The following is a 21,668-nucleotide window of genomic DNA, read 5'->3' as shown; positions in this document are numbered from 1 at the left end:
GGAAAATTAAGGTAGCAACGTATGAAGACGCACACCTACTCGTTTCAACTTTCTAAACCTGGAAAGGAGGGCCACGCGTGCTATTCAGGTCCGTTAGGTGAAGTAGTAGCCTAGATAATAAAGCGAACATTGTGTTTTATACTGGTAATTTAAGTTTAAAGCATGGAATATTCCACGGAGAGTCGTGACGGTGTGTATGTGTTTTTTTTGTCACTTTTAAAAGAAAAATATCGCAGGTGAAAACCGCGAGGTGAGTGAGTGGGTGGGTGCAGCATGAAACGAGCAAATGGCCATGTGGAGATGGGTGGATCTAAGCGACTATTCGCTCCTTTCTTCAGATTTTGCCCACGATCAACAGGCATCAGAATAAACACTTTTCAATTAAAAAGGTTATCACTGTCACGTAATCTGCATCTAATATATATATATATATATATCGGAAAATCCACAGTCACTAATATTCGCGGGAATAATTATCCCAGCATTTCGGAAATAATTTTTTAAAAATTAATAAAAGAAGACTATCTTAATATTACTTAAAATACTTTTTTACAATTTGAAATACTACGTTCAGCCGTAAGAAAAAAAAAACACATTTGTGAAATGTATATCGTTCTTACAGTAAAGCACTAAGTGAATAAAAAAAATGAATTTTGGAACTTAACAAATGAGTAGGGACAGAGGAGAGACCAGATTAGTGACGCAAAGGGGAGGGGTGGGTGTAGCCCACAGACAACGTGTTTTTGCAGCAGGTGATGAAACAGTACCTTCATATGTCAGTCTTCTCTCCTTTCGCGTCCTGGCAGAAAACTGTAAAACTTCGGTCATTTCAAAGCGGGACTGGCTCTCCTATGTAGCGTACTGAAGTATTAGAGCGCAAGCTTTATACCGAAAAGTGACACTCGTAAGACTTCAACTGTCCAAGCACACGATATCCGCACGAGCCCACAGAGCTAACGTTCAAATCATGTCCATTGAAGATGCATATTTTTTTTAAAAAAAAACGTTAAGTTTCGAATGTCGCAGACTTATTCCACTGCACGTGCAGAATTACCAGCACTGCCAGATTTCTAGATTCTACTTTTGTTTACAAACATTACATTTTCTGAATAAGTAATACCGTTTCGACAGGGGTGAGAAGGTGAATGGCTGAAATTGCACTGCTACCTTAAAAAGCGGCACATCTAATTACGTCACGTCGGAAATTTACCAAAGCAAGAATTAGCCAACGGTACGGAGCCGGTTGATTGGCTAGTCGCGGCGATGACGTTCGGAGTCTTTAGGTGCACGCTGGCAGCGGAATTCGGCGCTCACATAAACAAAGGCACATTGGAGGGTAGGGCCAGTCTAAGCCGACAGCTCACAGAGTGCTCTGCTGTAGCGGCACTTTCTCTTTTTGTTCCCACTAACTAAGCAGTCATTTCTTTTGCCGCTGTTCCAGAACAACACCAACAGCACATCTACATGGATAGAAAAGGACACTACAGTTAAGCCAGTAGGTATTTATTTTAATTCTTTTGCTTTATATCGTGAGATATTGGTGTGTATTCAGCATCACTTGGAAAAGTTGCACCTCAAATTAACTAAAGATTAGGTTTGAGACTTAATGATTAAAGACGGTGTCGGTAAACAACATTTTATATAATTTGGTACGGTTGTTTTTATGCATGGACGCCAGTAGATGATATTTATAACAATATATTTATAACAATAATAACAGACATCATCATCATTAAATTCTATTAATAAGTTATTTTCCATTATATAACGTGCGTGTGTCAATGTTAGAGAAAGTTACTGCGTACTTACGAAGTTTCTTTTGATAACGATATATTTGTCATTATTATTTAAAGCATGATTATACAAATTGCGTGCAAGTCGGAATGCATTTTTTGCTGTCTGTTTAATGAGTAAAAAAATAGTTTTATTTGCGTCTGCATAATGTTTTATATTGCAAACAAGTGATGTTTTACTAATGACTGAATGTATAACGGTGATTTTTCGGTGTTGAGACACGTGCAGCGCTAATACTTTATATGTTAACTATGGCTGTCTTATGGTTTTAAACGTATGCCCACGTGTTTCCCCGTGCTTGCATGTATGTTTAGAGTATGCAATAAAGACACTTTGCGATTACTGTTTGAAATAAGGTTTAAAGGAACTTCAACATGGGATTATACTAATGCATATTTCTGTACTGTCCTATGACGACTGTGAGCGTGTGAAATTGTAAAGAACGCACAAACTCTCCATACAGAAAGGGTGGTGTATAGGTGCACGGCAGTAAATGTGCATGGTTTAATTATCAATTAATTTATATTTATCGTGGAACTAGCAGAAGTGCACTTTAACATTTTTGTGGTCATGAAGTCTGAGTTTCTTTGAAGTTCGACTAGAGGTATCTGTACTGGCAGACCACACTGTCACCCTTTTCTTACAATCAACGTGGAATGGCATGATAAAGTGTACTATTGATACTTACCGAGCAGTTTCTAGTACAGTCGTGTTTTCTTTCTTTCGATTATAGAGTGCCCATAATAAGTGTACTAATTGACTCACTAATTGGCACTTCGTATGGAAACAGTATTAAATAACAGCTATTGTTCTTTTGTATCTTTTCAACAATAATTTTAGGGACAGTTCCACGGCATTGCGATCTGGATTCTTGCGTGAGGAGCCTTTTCTTTCCTGAAACCTGAACTCCAAAGAAGCACAGACACTGTCAACTTTACCGTCTTTTGAAAAAAGCGGCCATTCAACTGAAGGTATGCTGCAGAACTCATAGTGACAATCAGTTGTAATGTTAATTTTACATTTTTCTTTTATAATGTGTCATAAATGATATATTTAAGGGCAAATATACACATTTACCAGTGGAATCTATTTATACAGTTTACTTTAAATATGCAGATTTTACTCTCCTCCTTTAGCTTATTTTACAATAACTGAACTGGCATATTCAGTAAGATTGTAGTTTACATGTTAATGGAGGTATATTCAGGACATATAGTATTTTCTTAGCAGACTTAATTTCCAGGTGTGCATTCTTTCAGTAAGAGCCTATTTGAAACTGTTTTATTTGCAGCCATGCCCTGTGTTCAGGCTCAGTATGGGTCATCACCTCAAGGAGCCAGTCCAGCATCCCAAAGCTACAACTACCATAGCACTGGAGAGTACAGCTCTGATTTCCTAACTCCTGAATTTGTTAAGTTTAGCATGGACCTGACCAACACTGAGATCACAGCCACCACTTCTCTTCCCAGTTTTAGTACCTTCATGGACAACTACAGCAGCAATTACGACGTTAAGCCTCCATGTGTATACCAAATGCCTCTCTCTGGACAGCAGTCCTCTATCAAGGTTGAAGACATTCAGATGCACAACTATCATCAACAAAGTCACTTGCCACCACAGTCTGATGAAATGATCCCACACTCTGGCTCTATGTACTACAAGCCGTCCTCGCCTCCAACTCCGACGACACCAAGCTTTCAGGTTCAGCCCAATCATATGTGGGATGATCCTGGTTCCCTTCACAGTTTCCATCAAAACTATGTGGCTACAACCCACATGATAGATCAACGCAAGAATCCAGTATCACGGCTTTCATTGTTTTCTTTTAAGCAGTCCCCTCCTGGTACCCCAGTATCAAGTTGTCAGATGAGATTTGATGGTCCTCTCCATGTTCCCATGAACCCTGAGACTTCTGGAGCCCATCATGTGGCAGACAGCCAAAGTTTTGCTGTCCCTAGTGCTATCAGGAAGCAGACATCCCTTGCCTTTCCTCACAGTCTTCAGCTTGGTCATGGGCCCCAGCTCATGGATAACCAGGTCCCATCACCTCCTTCAAGGGGATCTCCATCTAATGAGGGTCTATGTGCCGTCTGTGGGGACAACGCAGCCTGTCAGCATTATGGGGTCCGCACCTGTGAAGGCTGCAAAGGTTTCTTTAAGGTAAAAGCATGTGTGTGTGTATATGTGAGTGCATATATGTGTTTGTTTGTTTTTGTATGTACTGTATATAATACAAAATATGAGAATGTTTATATTCAATTAATAATAAAACATGCTTATAATCAAATCAGTTGATACTGGTAATTCTAAAAGAATCAGGAAAGAAGAAAAAAAAAAGCTTTACGTATAATTTAATCTCACAAGCCTGCTGTGTTTCTGAAAACAGACATTGCAATTATTCTTATTTATTGTAAAATCCTGTACATTAAAAATCGTTATTTAATTGTGGGCACTTGTGTGCATTTTTTGACACAGCCTTTTCTTTAGAATTAAATTGGTTGGGACAGAGAACCGTGTCTAAGCTAACCAAGTGGAACACAATTCCCCATGGTAAAATTAAGTGGTCTCTTTATTTCACCATCCTGATTGAATAATCTTATCACTTTAAATAGAGAGGGTCTCGAAGGGATGTAAAAATATGAATGCCCACGGATTTGTATTTACTGAATGTCTACTCCTTCAGCTCCTTGCATATAAAACACAGCTATAAACTGGCGGTTTAGCTGTAGAGTTAACACTATCAATTTTCCTCTATTAAAAGCCCTGCAAAACCCCAGCTGCGGGGCCATTTGTTTTTTTGGACCGATTTGATGGTGTATTTCCTGGAAATTATACACGTCTAATGTCTAATCATGTTCTTTTCTTGTTTTGTTTGCAGCGCACAGTACAGAAAAATGCCAAGTACGTTTGTTTAGCAAACAAAAACTGTCCAGTTGATAAACGGCGCCGAAACAGATGCCAATACTGCCGTTTCCAAAAGTGCCTTGTTGTTGGCATGGTAAAAGAAGGTAATTATTGCTGTATTTTTCACATTTTTTGTCTTTTTAGTTTTTAAAAAGTTGCTTTGAAAAACTTAATTGCATGTTGTCTGGAACGGTATGCTGTATAAGGCAGATTTTGATGGTTTGCTCTTGCGAAAAGGAGCTATATAACTGACGTATTTCATTCGGCTAAGGGAGCTCTATTTTATATATTACATGGAAATAATGAATGTGAAAGTTTTTAGCAATATAAACAGTTTGTTAATAAAGCTGATTTCTTTTTGGAGTTATCTGCTTAAGTATACGTCAATGGTTTCTATTACATCTATTTCAGTTGTCCGCACGGCCAGTTTAAAAGGTCGAAGAGGTCGGCTACCTTCCAAGCCCAAGAGCCCCCAAGAGCCTTCCCCACCTTCACCGCCCGTCAGTTTAATCAGTGCCCTCGTAAGGGCCCATGTGGACTCGAACCCTTCCATGTCCAGCCTGGACTACTCCAGAGTAAGTGACCTTTATACATTAGCACCGATACGCCTTTAAATAAATGTCAGCGTAAAAAAAGATGAAGGATACCTGTGACACGTAATACAGCCTTAACATCACGATCATACATCCGGCTGCACTGATAACAAAACATTAGCAATTTGAAAATACCGGAACAAAATACTAATATTTAATAAAGCAATTGAGATGAAAATCAGTCAGTTAATGTCAGTCGTTTTTAAAAAGCCGTTTTTTTTTGTCATGCTATACAAGTTGCGCAGAAACATTTTACGTGAGCCTTTTTGTGGTAATCTATAAGCGCATACCTGCCGCCCTAATTCACTGTTCCCTAGTCATTTTCTTCGGAATAGCTGATTCCGTAATGGACGTAGAGCGGTTTAATTGTTATAAAAACCGACTCCCCTGCTAGAAAATGGGCTTTGCAATTTCACGGGTTATATATTTTAAAGGACCTCATTAAGCACTTTTTAAATTAAATTCCAGTTTCAAGCTAACCCTGACTACCAAATGACTGGAGACGACACTCAGCATATCCAGCAGTTCTATGATCTCTTGACCGGCTCCATGGAGATCATCAGAGGTTGGGCGGAAAAGATTCCGGGACTGGCTGATCTTCCTAAACAAGATCAAGACCTGCTCTTTGAGTCAGCTTTCCTGGAACTTTTTGTCCTGCGACTGGCATACAGGTACCTAGTTATAAGATTACTTCGTCTACAAGTCTAATGTAAAGATCAAACCCCTTCAAGCACCGCTGATTTGAATTTTATTAGCTCTCCAATAATTAGGTGCCTCTTAAATCCCCATTTATTACCGCGAGAGTAATTAATTGCGTATTGTTATTAATTGCAGGTCCAACCCAGTGGAAGGCAAACTCATTTTTTGCAACGGGGTGGTCCTTCACAGACTGCAGTGCGTTCGTGGCTTTGGAGAATGGATAGACTCAATAGTTGAGTTTTCATCTAACCTCCAGAGTATGAATATAGACATATCAGCATTCTCCTGCATAGCTGCCCTTGCCATGGTAACAGGTCAGTTAAAATTTATCACCCTTTCCTTTAAATTACAACATCAAATTGTTTGTTTCTTTTGTTGCGAGTTAATCCGCTGCTATCCAGCAGAGTAACACGTTTCTCGTAGAATAACCAAACGTTTTCTTTTATTGTTGCAGAAAGACACGGGCTAAAGGAACCCAAAAGAGTAGAAGAACTGCAAAACAAGATTGTAAATTGTCTTAAAGATCACGTGACTTTTAATAGCGGCGGCTTGAACCGTCCAAACTACTTATCTAAACTTTTGGGAAAACTTCCTGAACTTCGCACACTCTGCACGCAGGGTTTGCAACGCATCTTCTACCTAAAACTTGAGGACTTGGTTCCACCCCCGGCTATAATTGATAAACTTTTCTTAGACACTTTGCCTTTTTAAAAAAAAAAATAACAATAATAACAAGCAGTGTCGTGTGAGGTGACTTCAGAGAACTTCTCCGTGGCATAAAAATGCAGCACCTGAAAAGTGCAAGGCTGCCTGGCGAATTTGGTGACCTGAAAACCGAAGCTCTTGACTGACTTGTATACAGACATTTAGCTCGTGGACCATATTTGCAAAAAGAATTACCTACATGTATTTAAAAATGGACTTCACATATAAAGTGGTATATATCTTTTCAAGTAACTATTAAAAGATTTTATTAAAAAGAAATCTAAATAAAAAAAACAAATCGGGACCGACCCTTCGGGGTAAATGCCACGGTTGTGCTCGGTTCATAAAGGAACTATTGTTGACGCAGCATATTGCATTCCCTGCAATTGCCTACCCCCTTTATTAATGGCAATTTTTCCTGTATGAAGAAATGTGCTATAATGTAAAATATTCAATTTATATATAATAAATTATTGTGATGCGTCCTATGCGTCAGTTTATAAGAAAGTGCATAAAGCGTGTAAATGACCAGATTCAGTTTTGCTTTTATATTTTGTGCCAATATGTTTCTTTTTGGAATCACTGAATGATGTTAAGAACTGTAGTGTTTGGAAAATGGGGACACGTTATGTTAGGAGCAAGATGCTATAGGCACTTAATGTCTATAATATAAACCTTATCTCGGACACTATGTAGTCTGGTAGATTTTATAAGGATTGGTAGTTTGACACACGTTTTATGTAACAGGTTATGTGAACGTCCACATACTGCAAACTGTATGTAAATAAGAAAGGATTCATAGTGTTTGTAAAACTGTCCAACATTCCTTGTTTGTATGTGTTGTATGTACTGTTGATGTTAAATATAAAAATATATCTTTACTTTGTTGTCGCTATACATTCTGCATGCTGCAGCTTCAGCCATTTAAAGTATCCACAACTCACGTGAAAAAAAAAGAAAAAAAAAAACTGAGCACTTTGTCATTGCTTTTTTATGTTAAAAAGGAAAGTTAACAGTTACTGTTAATGTCTGGGTGATGATTTTGATATTTTCATATAGGGTTTAATTTGTATATTTCAGATTACTGTGTGCGGTACATTACTCAAATCACTGCCTTTTTTAAATGATGTATCTAAACATTAAATGCATTAAGTACAGTTTCCGATAAACTTTTCTTTGAGAAAGAAATATTTAATGTTTACAAATAAAACCACTGTTAAAATATGTTGTTTTTTAGCGATTGTCTCTTCAGTTGTAACAGACCCGTTAGCGCCTGCTATATACTCCAATAACAATCGTAACAAACATATAATAGATCACAATAACAATTTAATAAAGTGTCATAATGATGCGCTCTGTTAATTCATGTTTTTGGTTCTTCTTTCTAAATTTAGATTTAAAGTACACATTATCAGAAATATTTGCTTTTGATTTTTATAAATACATTTAATCTAAGATACATTAATAAAGTACATTCGCAGTAAAGTTCATTTTTGATAAATATATAGCGTACATTTAATTTATAATCTAAATTTAGATTTTTTTTCCCTTTCTATCCATTTCACATTTTAAAAGAAATTTATTTTCACATATATTGTAGGAGTGTGTACCTTATACTTCGCAAAACTAAATTCTGGCTGTGGATATTCTTTTTGCTGCCCATTTTAAAGACAGTAATGTCTGGAAAACGAACAATTCTGCGTGAGTGGAAGTACACAACTGCATGAAAATCGGAGGAATCCTTGAAATTTGCGTCATCTTAAAATGACCAGTATAACTCATGTTTTAATAATAATTTGTTTCTGGGTCGTTCTAGTAGCCTTTTATTATAACAGTTATTCGTTTTTCAGCATTATAGGAAGGGGTGATTTTAAAATTAAACACACAATAAGTAGAGTTATTAATTTAAGACAAAAGATAAGTGTCTAAAACTGAACTGAAATTAAGCCTTTTGGATTTATTGCCGTTTTTCTAATTGCATCTTTATTAATGTTGTTTATAAATTCTACCAAAATGGATTTTTGCGCTTCTTTCCCAGTTTACTAAACAAAGCACGATTTAAACCGTTTAGTATATCTGAGTGATCTTTTCGACTTCGTTCGTTTATACAAAACAAGACGGATTTCTTAAGATTACTTTGAGTATTAGGAAAAAGTTAAATCTGCGCGTAACCATTCCCAATATAATTGCATATTATTAACAGGCCATTCTTAATATGACTGCGCCGCCTAAATTATCCGGTCACTTTGATTTAGAGAAACAGATATAGTGATCAATTCAAGTACCGCACGAGTTTCAGGGTTCAAGGACAGTCGCCCCGGCAATAAGGTAACAGGTAGGCTATACGAAAACAAAACAGCCCACCTATTTTGCCCCTTAAAGTATTCAGTTCAGTTCAAAGGTGATTTTGGGTATACGGACACATTACTGTACAAAGGAAAATTTAGAATATAGCTGCATATTTAAGAAAGTCTCATTTTTAATTTGTTACCTTAAGTTTTATGCGGTCTTCTTTTAAACCAACTTAGTGTTACTGTGATTATGAACTGCGAAGTCTATGTGAAATTAAATATCGCTATGTGGAGGGATTTCCAGTTTTTCAGTTCTCGCACAAAAGTTGGAATCTAAAGTAGGCTTAATCATGCCATGCACCCGTCCATCCTTCCATTTTGTAACCATACCATTATCCATTCACGGTAATGCGGAGTCACTAATCATGCCTCCAGATAATACTCGATTTGCCGGCGTCTGTACAAATTCATAAAATGTTTCCGCGCGGCAAGTTAACTTTAAGTGATGCTATTCACCAGATCGCTTTCCGAATTCTGTCACGGGACTGCATTGTCATCTTTTCCTGGTCCTTCCTTTCTTGGAGTCACACGTCGGGTGCTCTTTTGCAGATTGTCCGATTTCGCCGATTTCTTGGCTCTTCTATTCACTTGTCATACTCTTGGCGAGTGCCCAGACACAAGTCAGTCAAGTAAGATCTTAAAGTCCCCCGATTCGTAAGTGTGTTCATCACTACAGGCTTTTGTCTAAAAGTGTATTCGCTAACAGGGATCTACAGTATATGACCTTTAGTTTCACAACATTTTTTGGTCCGTGCTACATGCAAAGCGACGCAAGGCGACTGAAAGCAAAAGAGTGATGGTAAGACCCGAGGAAAAAAAAAAAAAAACCCCAGGAATATTGGGCTAGCATTCCAGGCCACTTGCTAATTCAAAGAGTTAGGTGAGTGGGCGCCTTAAAAAACGGACATAGAAATATGGACAACGAAACGAAGGTGGTTCACTCAGACTATTACTGTTAGTCTTGTTTAAAAATATTAGCATTTGTTTAAAAGTCACTGCGGATGTTTTGTATTAGTGAATAAAGTTTTGCACTTGTATTTATTATGTTTGCTTGATGATTTATAAAGAATGGTGTATTTCTAAATGAATGTCTTCTATTGCAAAGTGTGACTGGTCTCATAATGTGGTCGACGTGCGTAGCCATGCTAGGACCATAGCTACCAATTAATCGTATAATAGAGGACGGCTATAAGTAAAGAAAAAAATGATATATTGTAAAGTCATTTTATTAATAGGATTGCAAAATAAAGCGTAGTTATTTGTTTTCAATTTTTGCTATTTTATTGTAAGATGCGTTGCTTCAGAATAGCTTCCAGTGTAGTACCAGTCACTAGGGACGCATTTAATTTAGGAAAAAAAAAGTGTTTCCGGAAAATCTCAGTAAAATGCAAGTTAACTTGCAGCGCAGAAGGTGAGGAAATGCAGTCACACTAGGGAATTAATCACATTCTGATTCCGACTCACTTCTTCTCCGGTACACTACATCGATTTTAAATAGCCACAAAACAGAACACCGCCACAGGACCATCAACTCCCTAAAGTCATCTCTTGACAATATGATACTTTTTTGATTAATCAATCGGTGGTTGTTAAACAACTGACTCTGCGTTACTCTATCTTTAAAGCGTGTGTCTGGGAAATTATTGTTGAAAATGTTAAATTCAAATCCCTGCTGATTTGAAGCCGAGCATTAAAATAACATAACACAAAAGAGACACGGAATACGCGGAAATGGTGAATTGCATTTGTTTCCTAAATGTTTTCAGTTACTTTAGTTTTTTTTTTTTTTTCTGGTGTCTTTTCAGTATTTTGTATTGTTAATAAACTTTTGACAGACGTGGTATTTTGAAGCAGAGGACACACACACACATACACAACAATACTTGTCTGGATCATCCAAAACATTTCACATGATGGGTGCCACCAGCTTGGCATCTCCATTATATGTGATACACTAGAAAGGGATTAACAGAAAACACCCCAACTTCAAAATGAACTGTAGTAGAGTTTATAACATCTTATAATTTGTGATATTGCTTGGAAAAGTCGCAGAGGGGAAACTTTTATGAATAAAAAATAATTGCACTTTAATGAGTACAATGTAACACAATGATAGCACTGAATAAACCTGCAACAAAGATCCCAGAAATGTTATCAAGCACAAAAACTGGCTAATTCAATAACTTTTATTAATTCCCATTATTATGGTAATGTAAAAATAATTACTTGTGAATACATAGTTTATAATCATATAAATTAGATTTATTGTTAACTTTTATATAGGGAACTGGGTATGAATATATTTATTTATTTCCCTTTGGAATTCATCTTTAGAAAGATATTCAAAAATATGAATACATTTTTGAACATACTTTATATCTACAATTACACCCTGTCTTTTCAAAGAGTAAAATATAGATTTACACCATGTTTCGGTTTTGCCCAAGGAGCAGTCTTTCTTCACAGAAGTGTGGAGGCAGATCAGAAGGCTTAGAGCCTGTAACATTTTCATGTATCCCCTTAAAATAAATCAAGATTGAATACTGCCAATTAGATATTACATTATATTTTTAATTTTCATGAAATGACTTTGAAAATTTTCTGTCATAAAATGATCATCGCCAATATTTCACTAAAGGTGGAAAATTGAATTATTAATTGTCAGATAAATGTGATGCATTTTGATGAGTTTAGTGCAATTGTGCACATTTGCAAGCGATGAGCTCAGGGTTGAAGCGGAATCGGTGATGGAGCAGCTACCTTGCTTCCTAAGTGGAAGGTCCCTGCAGGCTGGCCTGAGGCATGCTTGAGGGTCAATGTGCAGAAGTTCACATTGCTCTCCGTTTTCTCTGTGGATAATTATCGCCATTTAGATGCCAGTTCTGCTAAGCAAGCCGCTTTTATCAGCAATGGAGTTTAGGGAAAGCCACCTTTATACACTGTGAATAAAACTGACACTATACAGTAACTGTAATACACTTTTCCCCTTCTTTAAAAAATAAAAAGACATTTTGATGTGATTTTGTTACTGCAGAAGTATTCTTTTTAAAACATGTTATTTACATTACATGCTAAAGTAGTCTGCAAATCTTTAACATGTTAGCATGTAATATTATCAAAAATGATTGCAATGGTTTATTTTTGTTTGTATGTCCAACCTGGGCTTTCCTAGGTGATTTATACTGATGTATGTTTAAGACTGATCAAGATTAAGATTAGCTCATTGCAGAGACACAGTTGTCTCAAACATCTTCACTCTGTTTACAAGTCAAAATATGGCATGAAAGGATTTCTTTAGACATGTTTGACTTTTTCTGGAGGAATTAGTTTTATCTATATGAAGATGAGCTCTAAGGTTGCATGTCCATGCCCTGAGGCTGAGAAGAATACGCTCTGAATGTGACATTGTAATGCCACCTGCTAGTACCCTTGTGGAGTTTATGTAAGTTCCTGGAAAATAGAAATTGTGTGGTGTGCACGAGAGGCAGATTCTCTCAGACAGACAAATGCTTATCTGTGTTCCATATACGGAGCGATTATCTGCTATTTTGTACATGCAGAGTGGACTGTGCTTTGCGTTGGTATTTTCTGTCAATGCTGAGTTTATCAGAATTCAGGTCTTGAATTAGTAGGTAACAAGAACAAGAATGTGATTCTCTGGGAAGCACTCTTTTACATCATCGAGTCAGGATTTAATAAAACTAAAATTAAAATGGATCAGATAGAAAAAAAAAATGTAATCAACCATGTATTTGATATCATTTATAAGTAATTGCATTTGCCCAGCTTGCACCATTTTCTTGTGCTCATGTGTAGATTTTTTGGAGTAATGTTTTGCCAGCACTGTGATCTGTATATGCACCCCCTGAAATCTACAAAGTTGAAATTAAAAGTCAGGGTCCCACATGCCTAGACACTTGCAGTGCATGTCTGCTGGTATTGCTCACTTTTTATATTGTCATATTATATATGTACCTTGTCCTGGCACCTTTTTATCTTACACGCATGCGATTAACAGATAATGCCCAAGTCACAACATTTTTAATGTTGAAACCTATTGAGGCGGCAGTCAATTCAAATTCAAATAATACCTGACAACTTCTGTACTCTTTTGGAATGATGGATTAATTTAATTGTCCAATTCTGTATACAGCATTTCTGGTTCACTTGCACATACATTTTCCTCACATTACTACGCTCAATAATGTAAAAGAAATGGAAATGTGTACATTTAGATTCCCTTCATCAACAAATGAATGTTCCAAGTGCCTCTTTTCATAATGTATTGTTTGCTTAAAGGAAGCAAAAGGGAGCAATTTGTGACTTAAATTAAAGAAATTAGGCTGGCAATTGATAAGAGTGTGTTCATTAACTGAGAACCTCTGCACTCCTTTAAAAAGACCAAGGCATGTCATCTGCCAGTATGAGACTTCCAGTGGCAAACAAGTTACTATTAGAGCACAGCAGTGGTGTGCTGACATTTTTGCGTTTCCAGCCAAAAATACTTGAACAGACACACTTACACCATGCTGCTTTAAGCAGGTCACGATTACATCACAGTTGGATATTCTGTCTGAGCCTGGAACACGTGTGAATTTTAAGCTAGTGTTTAAATGGTATCATATCAGCTGTCATTATCAATTTCTTTTATCCATATTCTTGTAAGCATGCAATGAACAGAAAGCTTCAGATCCTTTTATTTAAATACTATCTGTGTTCAGATGAACTTTTCAATGCTTGGTTTTTATACAGCTTGTTATTTGAATCAAATGTACTCCTGTGTTTGTACCAATGCAGTTACAATATGAGGACAAACATGTAGTATTAATACTGATTTTTAAAGCAATTGGAAATTATAGCTCATAAAATCTTCATTGATGTGATGATTTAATGTAATGAAAGCAGAAGGGAAATTAAAGAAGTTAAATCTGCCTGAACTGCACTTCATTTCTCACTGTTATTAATATAGGGAAACATAAAGTCGGTCTGGAGAAGCTTTCGCTCTGGACCTCTAAACTTTACAGAATACCCAGACAGAAAGAAAAGTAGAGAAATGCTGCTGTATTGATCTGCATCTGTTTTATGGGAATTAAATTGTACAAATAATAAACCACACTGCAAGCTGAAATGTCATGTTTCAGCCAATAAAGCCACACATCTATTATCACCTAGAAACAGCAAGTAATTTTAAATAACATAAATAATTGTTAAATCTTTGAGTATGTAAATTGCTTTCTAAGCTTCGTACAGGTCAGGCCCGAACTCTGTATCTCTGCTAGACAAAGAAATCACTTCACTTCACGTTATTGGTCAGTCAGTGTACTGCTTGATTTCAAAGGGGTGACTCTCAGGATTTAATAAATATTTATTGAACAATATTGGTCATTTCAATAAGGATCTTCACTCACCCCCTCACACATTCTTTCCCATAATTCCGTGTTTATTTTTCCTGCTAACCTCCTGGGGCAACAGAATTTATTACTTAGAAAACGGGACTTGTAACTTGTAATTGTCCAATAACACTTCGAATCAATTTTATGAGAGTATTCCCATTGTTTACACGTTTACTGCTAATTCATAAGGTTATTTTTTTAATAATAAAAATGATTTTCTCATTTATCAAATTAAATTGCTCCATTATGGTAGTCAGGAGAGCAAACAAGGCAGATAACCCATGTGCGGAACATTCAAGAAAGTGCAGTTTACAAAATGTATGTAATATGCATTTTTTGGAGAAATGTAAATGAATAAAGCATACAATTAAGGCATTACAATAATGTACAAATTTGCTATAGATCTGACTGTAAAATTTAAAGCTACTGGCATATCCAAAGACTTAGTAATGAATGAAATGAATACTTGTTAAATGCTCATTTTATCATGATGGCGCATTTTATATAATGATTCCTGTGTGTGTGAGTTTTGTCACACTACCTGTTACACATGTGTCTTATGTTATTTATGATTTGGGTGTATAGAGTAGATATACTGTAAAATATGTGATGGATTTGTATTCCTGCTATGTAAATTTTGAAGTGAAGTCAGACTACAAATTTGAACTACAAGAGTATAGACCTAGGTGTGTGAGTGTGTTGATAGATAGATAGATAGATAGATAGATAGATATGATTAATTCTCATTGTTAGTGGTTCATAAATACACAACTAAGACAGAGGTGCTTTAAATCTATCTACAGTGCCTATAAAAGGTATTGCTGCCCCCTTCACTCTAACACTTGCTAAACCCTCTTTTTGTTTCATTAACATTCTTCTTTAAATAGTTTACTATTACATAATAGATAGATAGATAAGATAAGATGTTGCACCCAACAACCTGACACAGGACTAAGCATATTAAGTAAAAATGATAGTTGAATGAATGAATAAAAATATATAGGACATGGGGAAGCAGCCAATTAAGCTTCAACATTTGCTATAATTTTTTTAAATGTAATTATTCTTCCCCTTTTTTAAATATGCATGTATTATATTATATTATATTATATTATATTATATTATATTATATTATATTATATTATATTATATTATATTATATTATATTTAAATACACATATACAGTATACACTCATACATCTTTTTTCATTAAACATTATCTTAGGCCTTTATCTGTTCCCATGTAGCTCGAAGTGCACTCTTAAAAATAAGGTTCTGTAATGGCACTTTACGGGATTGTGTGGTTCCTTATAGAACCTTTGCCTGACAACGACGCATTTAATTTTGAGAATAGTTCTTTGCGTATGAAATAGGTTCTTTGTTGTTTCAAATTGTTCCTAATATGTGGACAAAATAGAAATCTTCAATGTGTAGTACAATACGTCTGATTGTATGCAGCAAGAGTAAAATCACAAACCCACTAGTATTTAACGAATCTTTTATCATCTATTTATGGAGGCTGTTATGGATCTAAACAAATCAAAATTCTTTCCTCAACCTTCATGTGGATGTTTTTGTTGGGAGCCTAAAAAAGTTCCTCTTTGCCATCACACTGATGATCCACTTTATCATTTTTAAAGAGTGCAGCTATTTATGAGTAATGACTGAATGATTATTACTGATACTGAAAAAAGAAGTAAGGACAGTAAATAAGCAGTAAATATCTACTTGTGGAATCTCTTATTAGTCCATCCTGCTGTAAGAATAAAGACATACATTTGTCGGGCTTCTCTCCATTTGACAAAGAAACTTGTGCAGCTTTACTAACTAGCAGGTTGCCCTGAACCCGACTCCCGTGTGTTGGTGGAGATGCTGGAGGGATTTACTTTAAGGTGAGATGGTTACTATCAGATTTAAACTGTAAGCCTTAATTTGTGGATTGTGAGGATTGCAAATGGGCTGTTCAATTCTTGAACTTCCTTTTAAAGAGAACAATGAGTGGGATCTGTCTTGACAACAGTTTCTTTATTTGCCCCTTTTACATGTAATCAGGAAAAAAATTAATTTGCTGTGCACAGAAGAATGCTTTTGTGAGTTTGGTTCATTCAGTGAGTCTATCTGTCTTTCATTATGCTTGTGTTTGGGAAGACTTTGGAAAAAACAGATATTTTAAAATAATGAAACACTTTCAAAAGCAAAACTATCAAACTAAAGTTAAAAATGTTAATACGTTTCCCTGTTTTTAATTATTGAAAGACAGTTTACACTTTCTAGTATATCTGTTTTGAATGAAATAACTGTTTCTTTTGTTGTGTATGGAATATTTCTTTTGAAGAAGAAGGAAAAAAGCAAACAAGCAGAAAAAGTAGCACAACTTATATTTAGACAAACTCTGACATCTAGGCACAGCACTGAGAGACTGCAGTTTGATATCACATTTCTATACAAGAAAGAGTGACCTGCTGCATATGTATGGTTATTCTTTTGTTGAAAATCAATGGGTTTTGGAGGCACTGGCTTTTCTGAAATGAATTAGACGTTGCGATGGTACAGGTGGCCTTACATTAAAGCATTTTATTCTTACCACGAGTAAGGTTTATTGATATTTTCATTCTCTCTCAACCCATCCTGACCCAGAGTAAATCAAGATTTTATGGGTTATGATCAGCATTGAGATCAGAGTCAAGTCATGTATGTATTATATACTGCATAACAAGATGCATACAGTGTTGACAGTCTGTCTGCATGGAAATGTGTGTTTGGATAATAGTTCATTCTTTACTTGGTTTGTATGTGAAACATTTCAAATTAGGATTTTAATTGTGAAAATATCAGGGTAGCAAGTATAAACAGAAATATTTATTTATCATAAAATATTCACATCCGTATTCATAGCTATGGAAGAGCCAACGCCATCAGTGGTGGATGTAGCAGAAAACCTCACACGCATTTGACATTTAAAAATTACACGGAGGATATTCAGTTTGTGTATCAACTGGCATCCCCTCCAGTACTGGTTGCTGCTTTGTTGTCAACTGATGCCAGGATAGAGTGCAGCTACAAAAACCGTGTTATGGATTAAGCATATTCAAAAAACGCTTGGAATGACATTGTTAATCAATAGAATAATAAAGTAATGACAACATTTCTGTGAAGTTGGCTTTTTAAAAATTCAGTTTTGACCGGGACATGTCACAGTTTTGAGTCTGTTTTTAACTGCAGCTCTTTGTGTTTGCTGACTCTTGACCTCTTCAGTACTATGATCAAAGTCAAGCCATGCATATATTATTATGTGTTATTGCTGCTCTCAGAAAGTTATGCTCTGTGGCGATGACGATTAGAAAATCAAACAGAAAACAAAGCAATCTACACAGTTTTCTGTCTGCAGTATGCAACAAAACTGCTGAATGATATTTTAACACATTTTGTAACCATACATTTGTATGATCCTTCCTCAGTGTAGAAACTGCCATTTGACATTTTTGGACCCATTTTTCTTAGCAGATCCTCACAATTGCTGCCCTTTGACCTCTGCTTATAATATAGATGTGCAAGTAGCCAGGCAGTTGTTGTCTACAACTGAGCATTACGGAGGCAGCAGAGGGTGATGGCTGTGGGCTAGTGTGAAGCTTCTGATTAAATTCATCTAACCCTTTTGCTGACAAAGACGACCTTTCCTTTTTTTGCTGTCTAAGATCGAGGAAGAGATGTTTTTGAACAGATCCCAGGTCAAACTGTGATGGCCAGCCTACAACTGTTGTTTTTAAGCATCTAGACTTGTATGATAAATGTAAGATTAATAACATCCTTTTATGTGAGAAACTCCTTTTAAGATTAATGTATAATAAGATGCATGCTTTGTCATGTGCAGTGAGGTATGGAAAGGATATTATAATAAACAAACAAAAATTAATAAATAATAATATCTTAAAATTAATGAAATATTCATAATTTCCTAACTGATACATCAATTTAAATTAAATTACAGTAAAGTGATAAATATAGGAAGTGTGAATAAATCTTCTGGTAATTATTTTTTAAACAGTGCATCATCAACTGTGGTAACAGATTTTAACTTGCCTTTATTTGATCATGCAAATTAACTACTGTTTTTTTTTTTAATTTATACCAGCTACAGTAAATGCGCACAATTTCTGTCTTTCAATATGCATATACTGCCGTGTTTTGTTTAGAGTTAGTTATCATATTTGAATTTAATAGCAGTTGCTCTACTAAATGTAAAACATTGAGTGGAAACACTAAGTAAATTTAATCTAACAATGAACAAGTTAATTACAACTGCAGCATAACAGGCTAAAATAGTATTTAAGTTTAAATCTCATTTAATTATTTTAATGTCACTTTTCTCCACACTTATTTCAATCATTGCATTTCTTGATGATATTAAAACTGCTTTAAATGCTAAACTGGGTCAGAAAGGAAAGACTTGTGCACTTTATTGACTCTGTTTCAAGCTCCACCACAGTTAGAAGCAATTAAATGGGATAAAAGAGTAAACGATCGCAGTGTACAAAGCTATAATGTGACTGGAGCATTCTGTGCATGGCGTCGCTTGCTTAACACATGTAGATAGACACTGGTCTGTGGAAGCTAAATATCTGTGTAGATACTTCAATTTAGAATTTAAAAATTAAAAGAAAAAGACTTCTGTTTATCACTTATAGTAGTTATGTTTTAAACTGTGACAAAAAAGCTTTCTCTTTTCTAAGTAAGACACACATCTCCTGTATTGCATACAGTGTTGGTATCTTCGGTGCTTTACCCAGTCCTTGTGGCATTTAAGAAGTTCTCAGGAGTTATTGTTGAAAATACACTCAAAAATATTTAATCCATCTTTGTTACGTTTCTGAGTTGATAAAATTTTACCAAATGGAGCTCCAAAATTGTATGTGTCATGGCAATCGTACCTGTGAGTTTAAGATTTATTAGTACTGCATATGTTTCTAAGTGATGGTCAAGATATTCGTGCTATGGCTTTTGTGTTAACTCTAACTAGTACTATGGCTTTAAGGTGTATTCAAAGAATCAAAGGTACAGCTTACCATTTATTTATGATAGTTCTATAAGAAGCAAGTCTTGCTAGTTACATTGGAGGAATATTATTTTAAATTATTTTACATGATTTTGCATTGATTTAATTTTCTTAGATGTAAGAAACGATTCATATGGAAAGTAAGTGTTTGTTTGTTTCCTTTGTAATGAAGTCAAAAAAAATATCTATCTATCTATCTATCTATCTATCTATCTATCTATCTATCTATCTATCTATCTATCTATCTATCTATCTATCTATCTATCTGTTATGTATTGCCATTCATGCCAGTCTATCTATCTATCTATCTATCTATCTATCTATCTATCTATCTATCTATCTATCTATCTATCTATCTATCTAATTACAGTTCTGTTTATTTGCTCCTTCATTTTAGAGGCAGTAGTGTTATTTTCTCTCCTTTATTTTTCAGTGCCAGAGGAAGACAGAAGAAGCAAGCACTTTTACTCTTGGCAACAGCCAACACAAGAATTTCCTTGTTTCTTAGTTTCGCTTTTTCTGTCATACTGGCAACAGGAAAGCAACTGTAGTGTTATTTCACTCTGCAGCTGAATTAAAGAAACCCACCTTCAAAAGAAATTAATGGATGTTTTCAGTTCTGCTGGCAGCACTGCTTTATCATTTATATGACTAAACAATCAATTTACCAACCATGTACAAAGAATGAAGGGAATGAACAAATAAGCTATGAATGATGAGAACAAAAAAATCAAAATCCCACTGCCTTATTCTCGTCTAATGGCTATTACCAACTGGGACAAGACCAGTAAAGGGAGGTTAATGACTTGCAAAGATCCTTTTAGAAGTGATTGACTGGTATTGAAGCTCAGTCAAATCAGTCATAAATATTTACTTTTTATTAGCAGCAGTGGGCTGTTTGTTGTTTTACATTGATTTCTCAAAGCTGGCAACCATTTACCATTTAGACTATAGCAGGTGCACTTCAGTCAATCAATTTCATTTTAAAGCTGTGTTATTGTTTTATGATTAGTGCTGTAAGAGAAATATATGAATTTTACTTTATAGTGCTAGATAAGTGAACGCATTGTTTTTGTGTACACTTTCTTAGGTATGTTAGGAAAGGAATGATAAGCTCAAATTAATATCTGTAAGTCTGAATTATGTATATTGTGAGTTGTACAGAAGTCCATATTTTTGACTTACCTTGAAGACTGTCTTTCAAAAATTGATGCCACTGAAGATGTAGTCAGCTCTGCAGCATCATATCAGCCATTATTTCAAAGAGTGTATGAAATTTGGAAGATAAGTGCCCCAATGCCGGACACAAGCTATATACTCTGACCTTATCCTGTACATAAAAAAATAAGATATTTCTTTTCAAAGTGTAACAAAGAGTTAACATTTCCCAGGGCAGGCATGTTTCCGATTCAATTAGTTTTAATGAACCTTCTGCTCACTGGTTACTGAACTAGAAAGAATAGCAATAAATGCCCAGCGGTAAAAGGAGGGATATTAAAGGAGGGTTTAGTATACAGTGTATAAATTTCTAAGTGGTAAAAAAAATAGAATTGCCACAGATTGTGCCTCTGGAAGATACAAAGAATGAGGACACCTTCCAAAATAAGCTTTAAAGATTTAAATTTACACTCTGGCAAACTTTTCACAATTTATTTTCCAAGATTCAAAAATGAACACAATAAACAATCACTAGAAAACAAAGGAAAGAAAAATATATTATAGCATGGGCATTAAAAAGTTAAATATTAAAGCTTTTAAAATGCTATTATTCCTGTTTTATTAATTAAAAAAAAACAATTTTGTGTGTACCTGCATATGGGCACATGTTTTGGTGTGCACGTTTTTATATTAAATGATGTTTATGTGTTTGAAATAAATCCCTAAGGGGCTGAATGGAGCTAGATTATTAAAAGAATAATAATAATAGCAGCTAATTAAATAAATTAATTGAATCTTTGAATACACATTGTTTTCATGTTGGAAAACTTAATAGTGTGTAAAAGAAGTAGCAATACTTGGTAGGTAAATAATTTGTGATGGTTGAGATCGATCCTGTGTGTTATACAGTACATGGAACACCATTTAATTAAAAAGATCAGAATGACATATTTGGTGGAATTTTGGATATATTTTAAAAACAAAAGAAACAAACAAAAACTCTAAATAAAAATAAAGG

The 21,668-nt window shown here is 35.2% G+C and overlaps 1 protein-coding gene across 3 annotated transcripts; it reads left to right on the top strand.

Moving 5' to 3' along the window:
• Positions 1 to 1,207: 1,207 nt before the first annotated feature.
• Positions 1,208 to 20,685, top strand: LOC120531745 (nuclear receptor subfamily 4 group A member 2). Of its 3 annotated transcripts, none has more exons than XM_039757435.1 (8): positions 1,208 to 1,495; positions 2,635 to 2,765; positions 3,086 to 3,954; positions 4,673 to 4,802; positions 5,110 to 5,273; positions 5,760 to 5,962; positions 6,126 to 6,304; positions 6,445 to 7,919. In XM_039757435.1, exons 3-8 carry the CDS (start codon positions 3,088 to 3,090, stop codon positions 6,699 to 6,701), a joined length of 1,800 nt encoding a protein of 599 aa, XP_039613369.1. In that variant the 5' UTR covers positions 1,208 to 1,495; positions 2,635 to 2,765; positions 3,086 to 3,087; the 3' UTR covers positions 6,702 to 7,919. The 3 variants fall into 3 exon arrangements, with proteins under 3 accessions (XP_039613369.1, XP_039613370.1, XP_039613371.1); XM_039757436.1 differs by having other exon boundaries at positions 1,208 to 1,499; XM_039757437.1 differs by lacking the exons at positions 6,126 to 6,304; positions 6,445 to 7,919 and adding an exon at positions 19,926 to 20,685 and having other exon boundaries at positions 1,211 to 1,495.
• The last annotated feature ends 983 nt before the right edge of the window (positions 20,686 to 21,668 follow it).

Source organism: Polypterus senegalus, chromosome 6, assembly GCF_016835505.1.
Source record: "Polypterus senegalus isolate Bchr_013 chromosome 6, ASM1683550v1, whole genome shotgun sequence".
Taxonomy (NCBI): Eukaryota; Metazoa; Chordata; class Cladistia; order Polypteriformes; family Polypteridae; genus Polypterus; species Polypterus senegalus.
Note: the sequence above shows the minus strand (reverse complement) of the source record. Positions and strands in the feature narration are given on the sequence as shown.

Coding starts and splice junctions, on each gene's coding strand:
- LOC120531745 (XM_039757435.1), top strand. CDS start 3,088: ATGCCCTGTGTTCAGGCTCAGTATGGGTCATCACCTCAAGGAGCCAGT. Junction 3,955..4,672: donor GCTGCAAAGGTTTCTTTAAG/GTAAAAGCATGT, acceptor TTTTGTTTGCAG/CGCACAGTACAGAAAAATGC. Junction 4,803..5,109: donor TGTTGGCATGGTAAAAGAAG/GTAATTATTGCT, acceptor CATCTATTTCAG/TTGTCCGCACGGCCAGTTTA.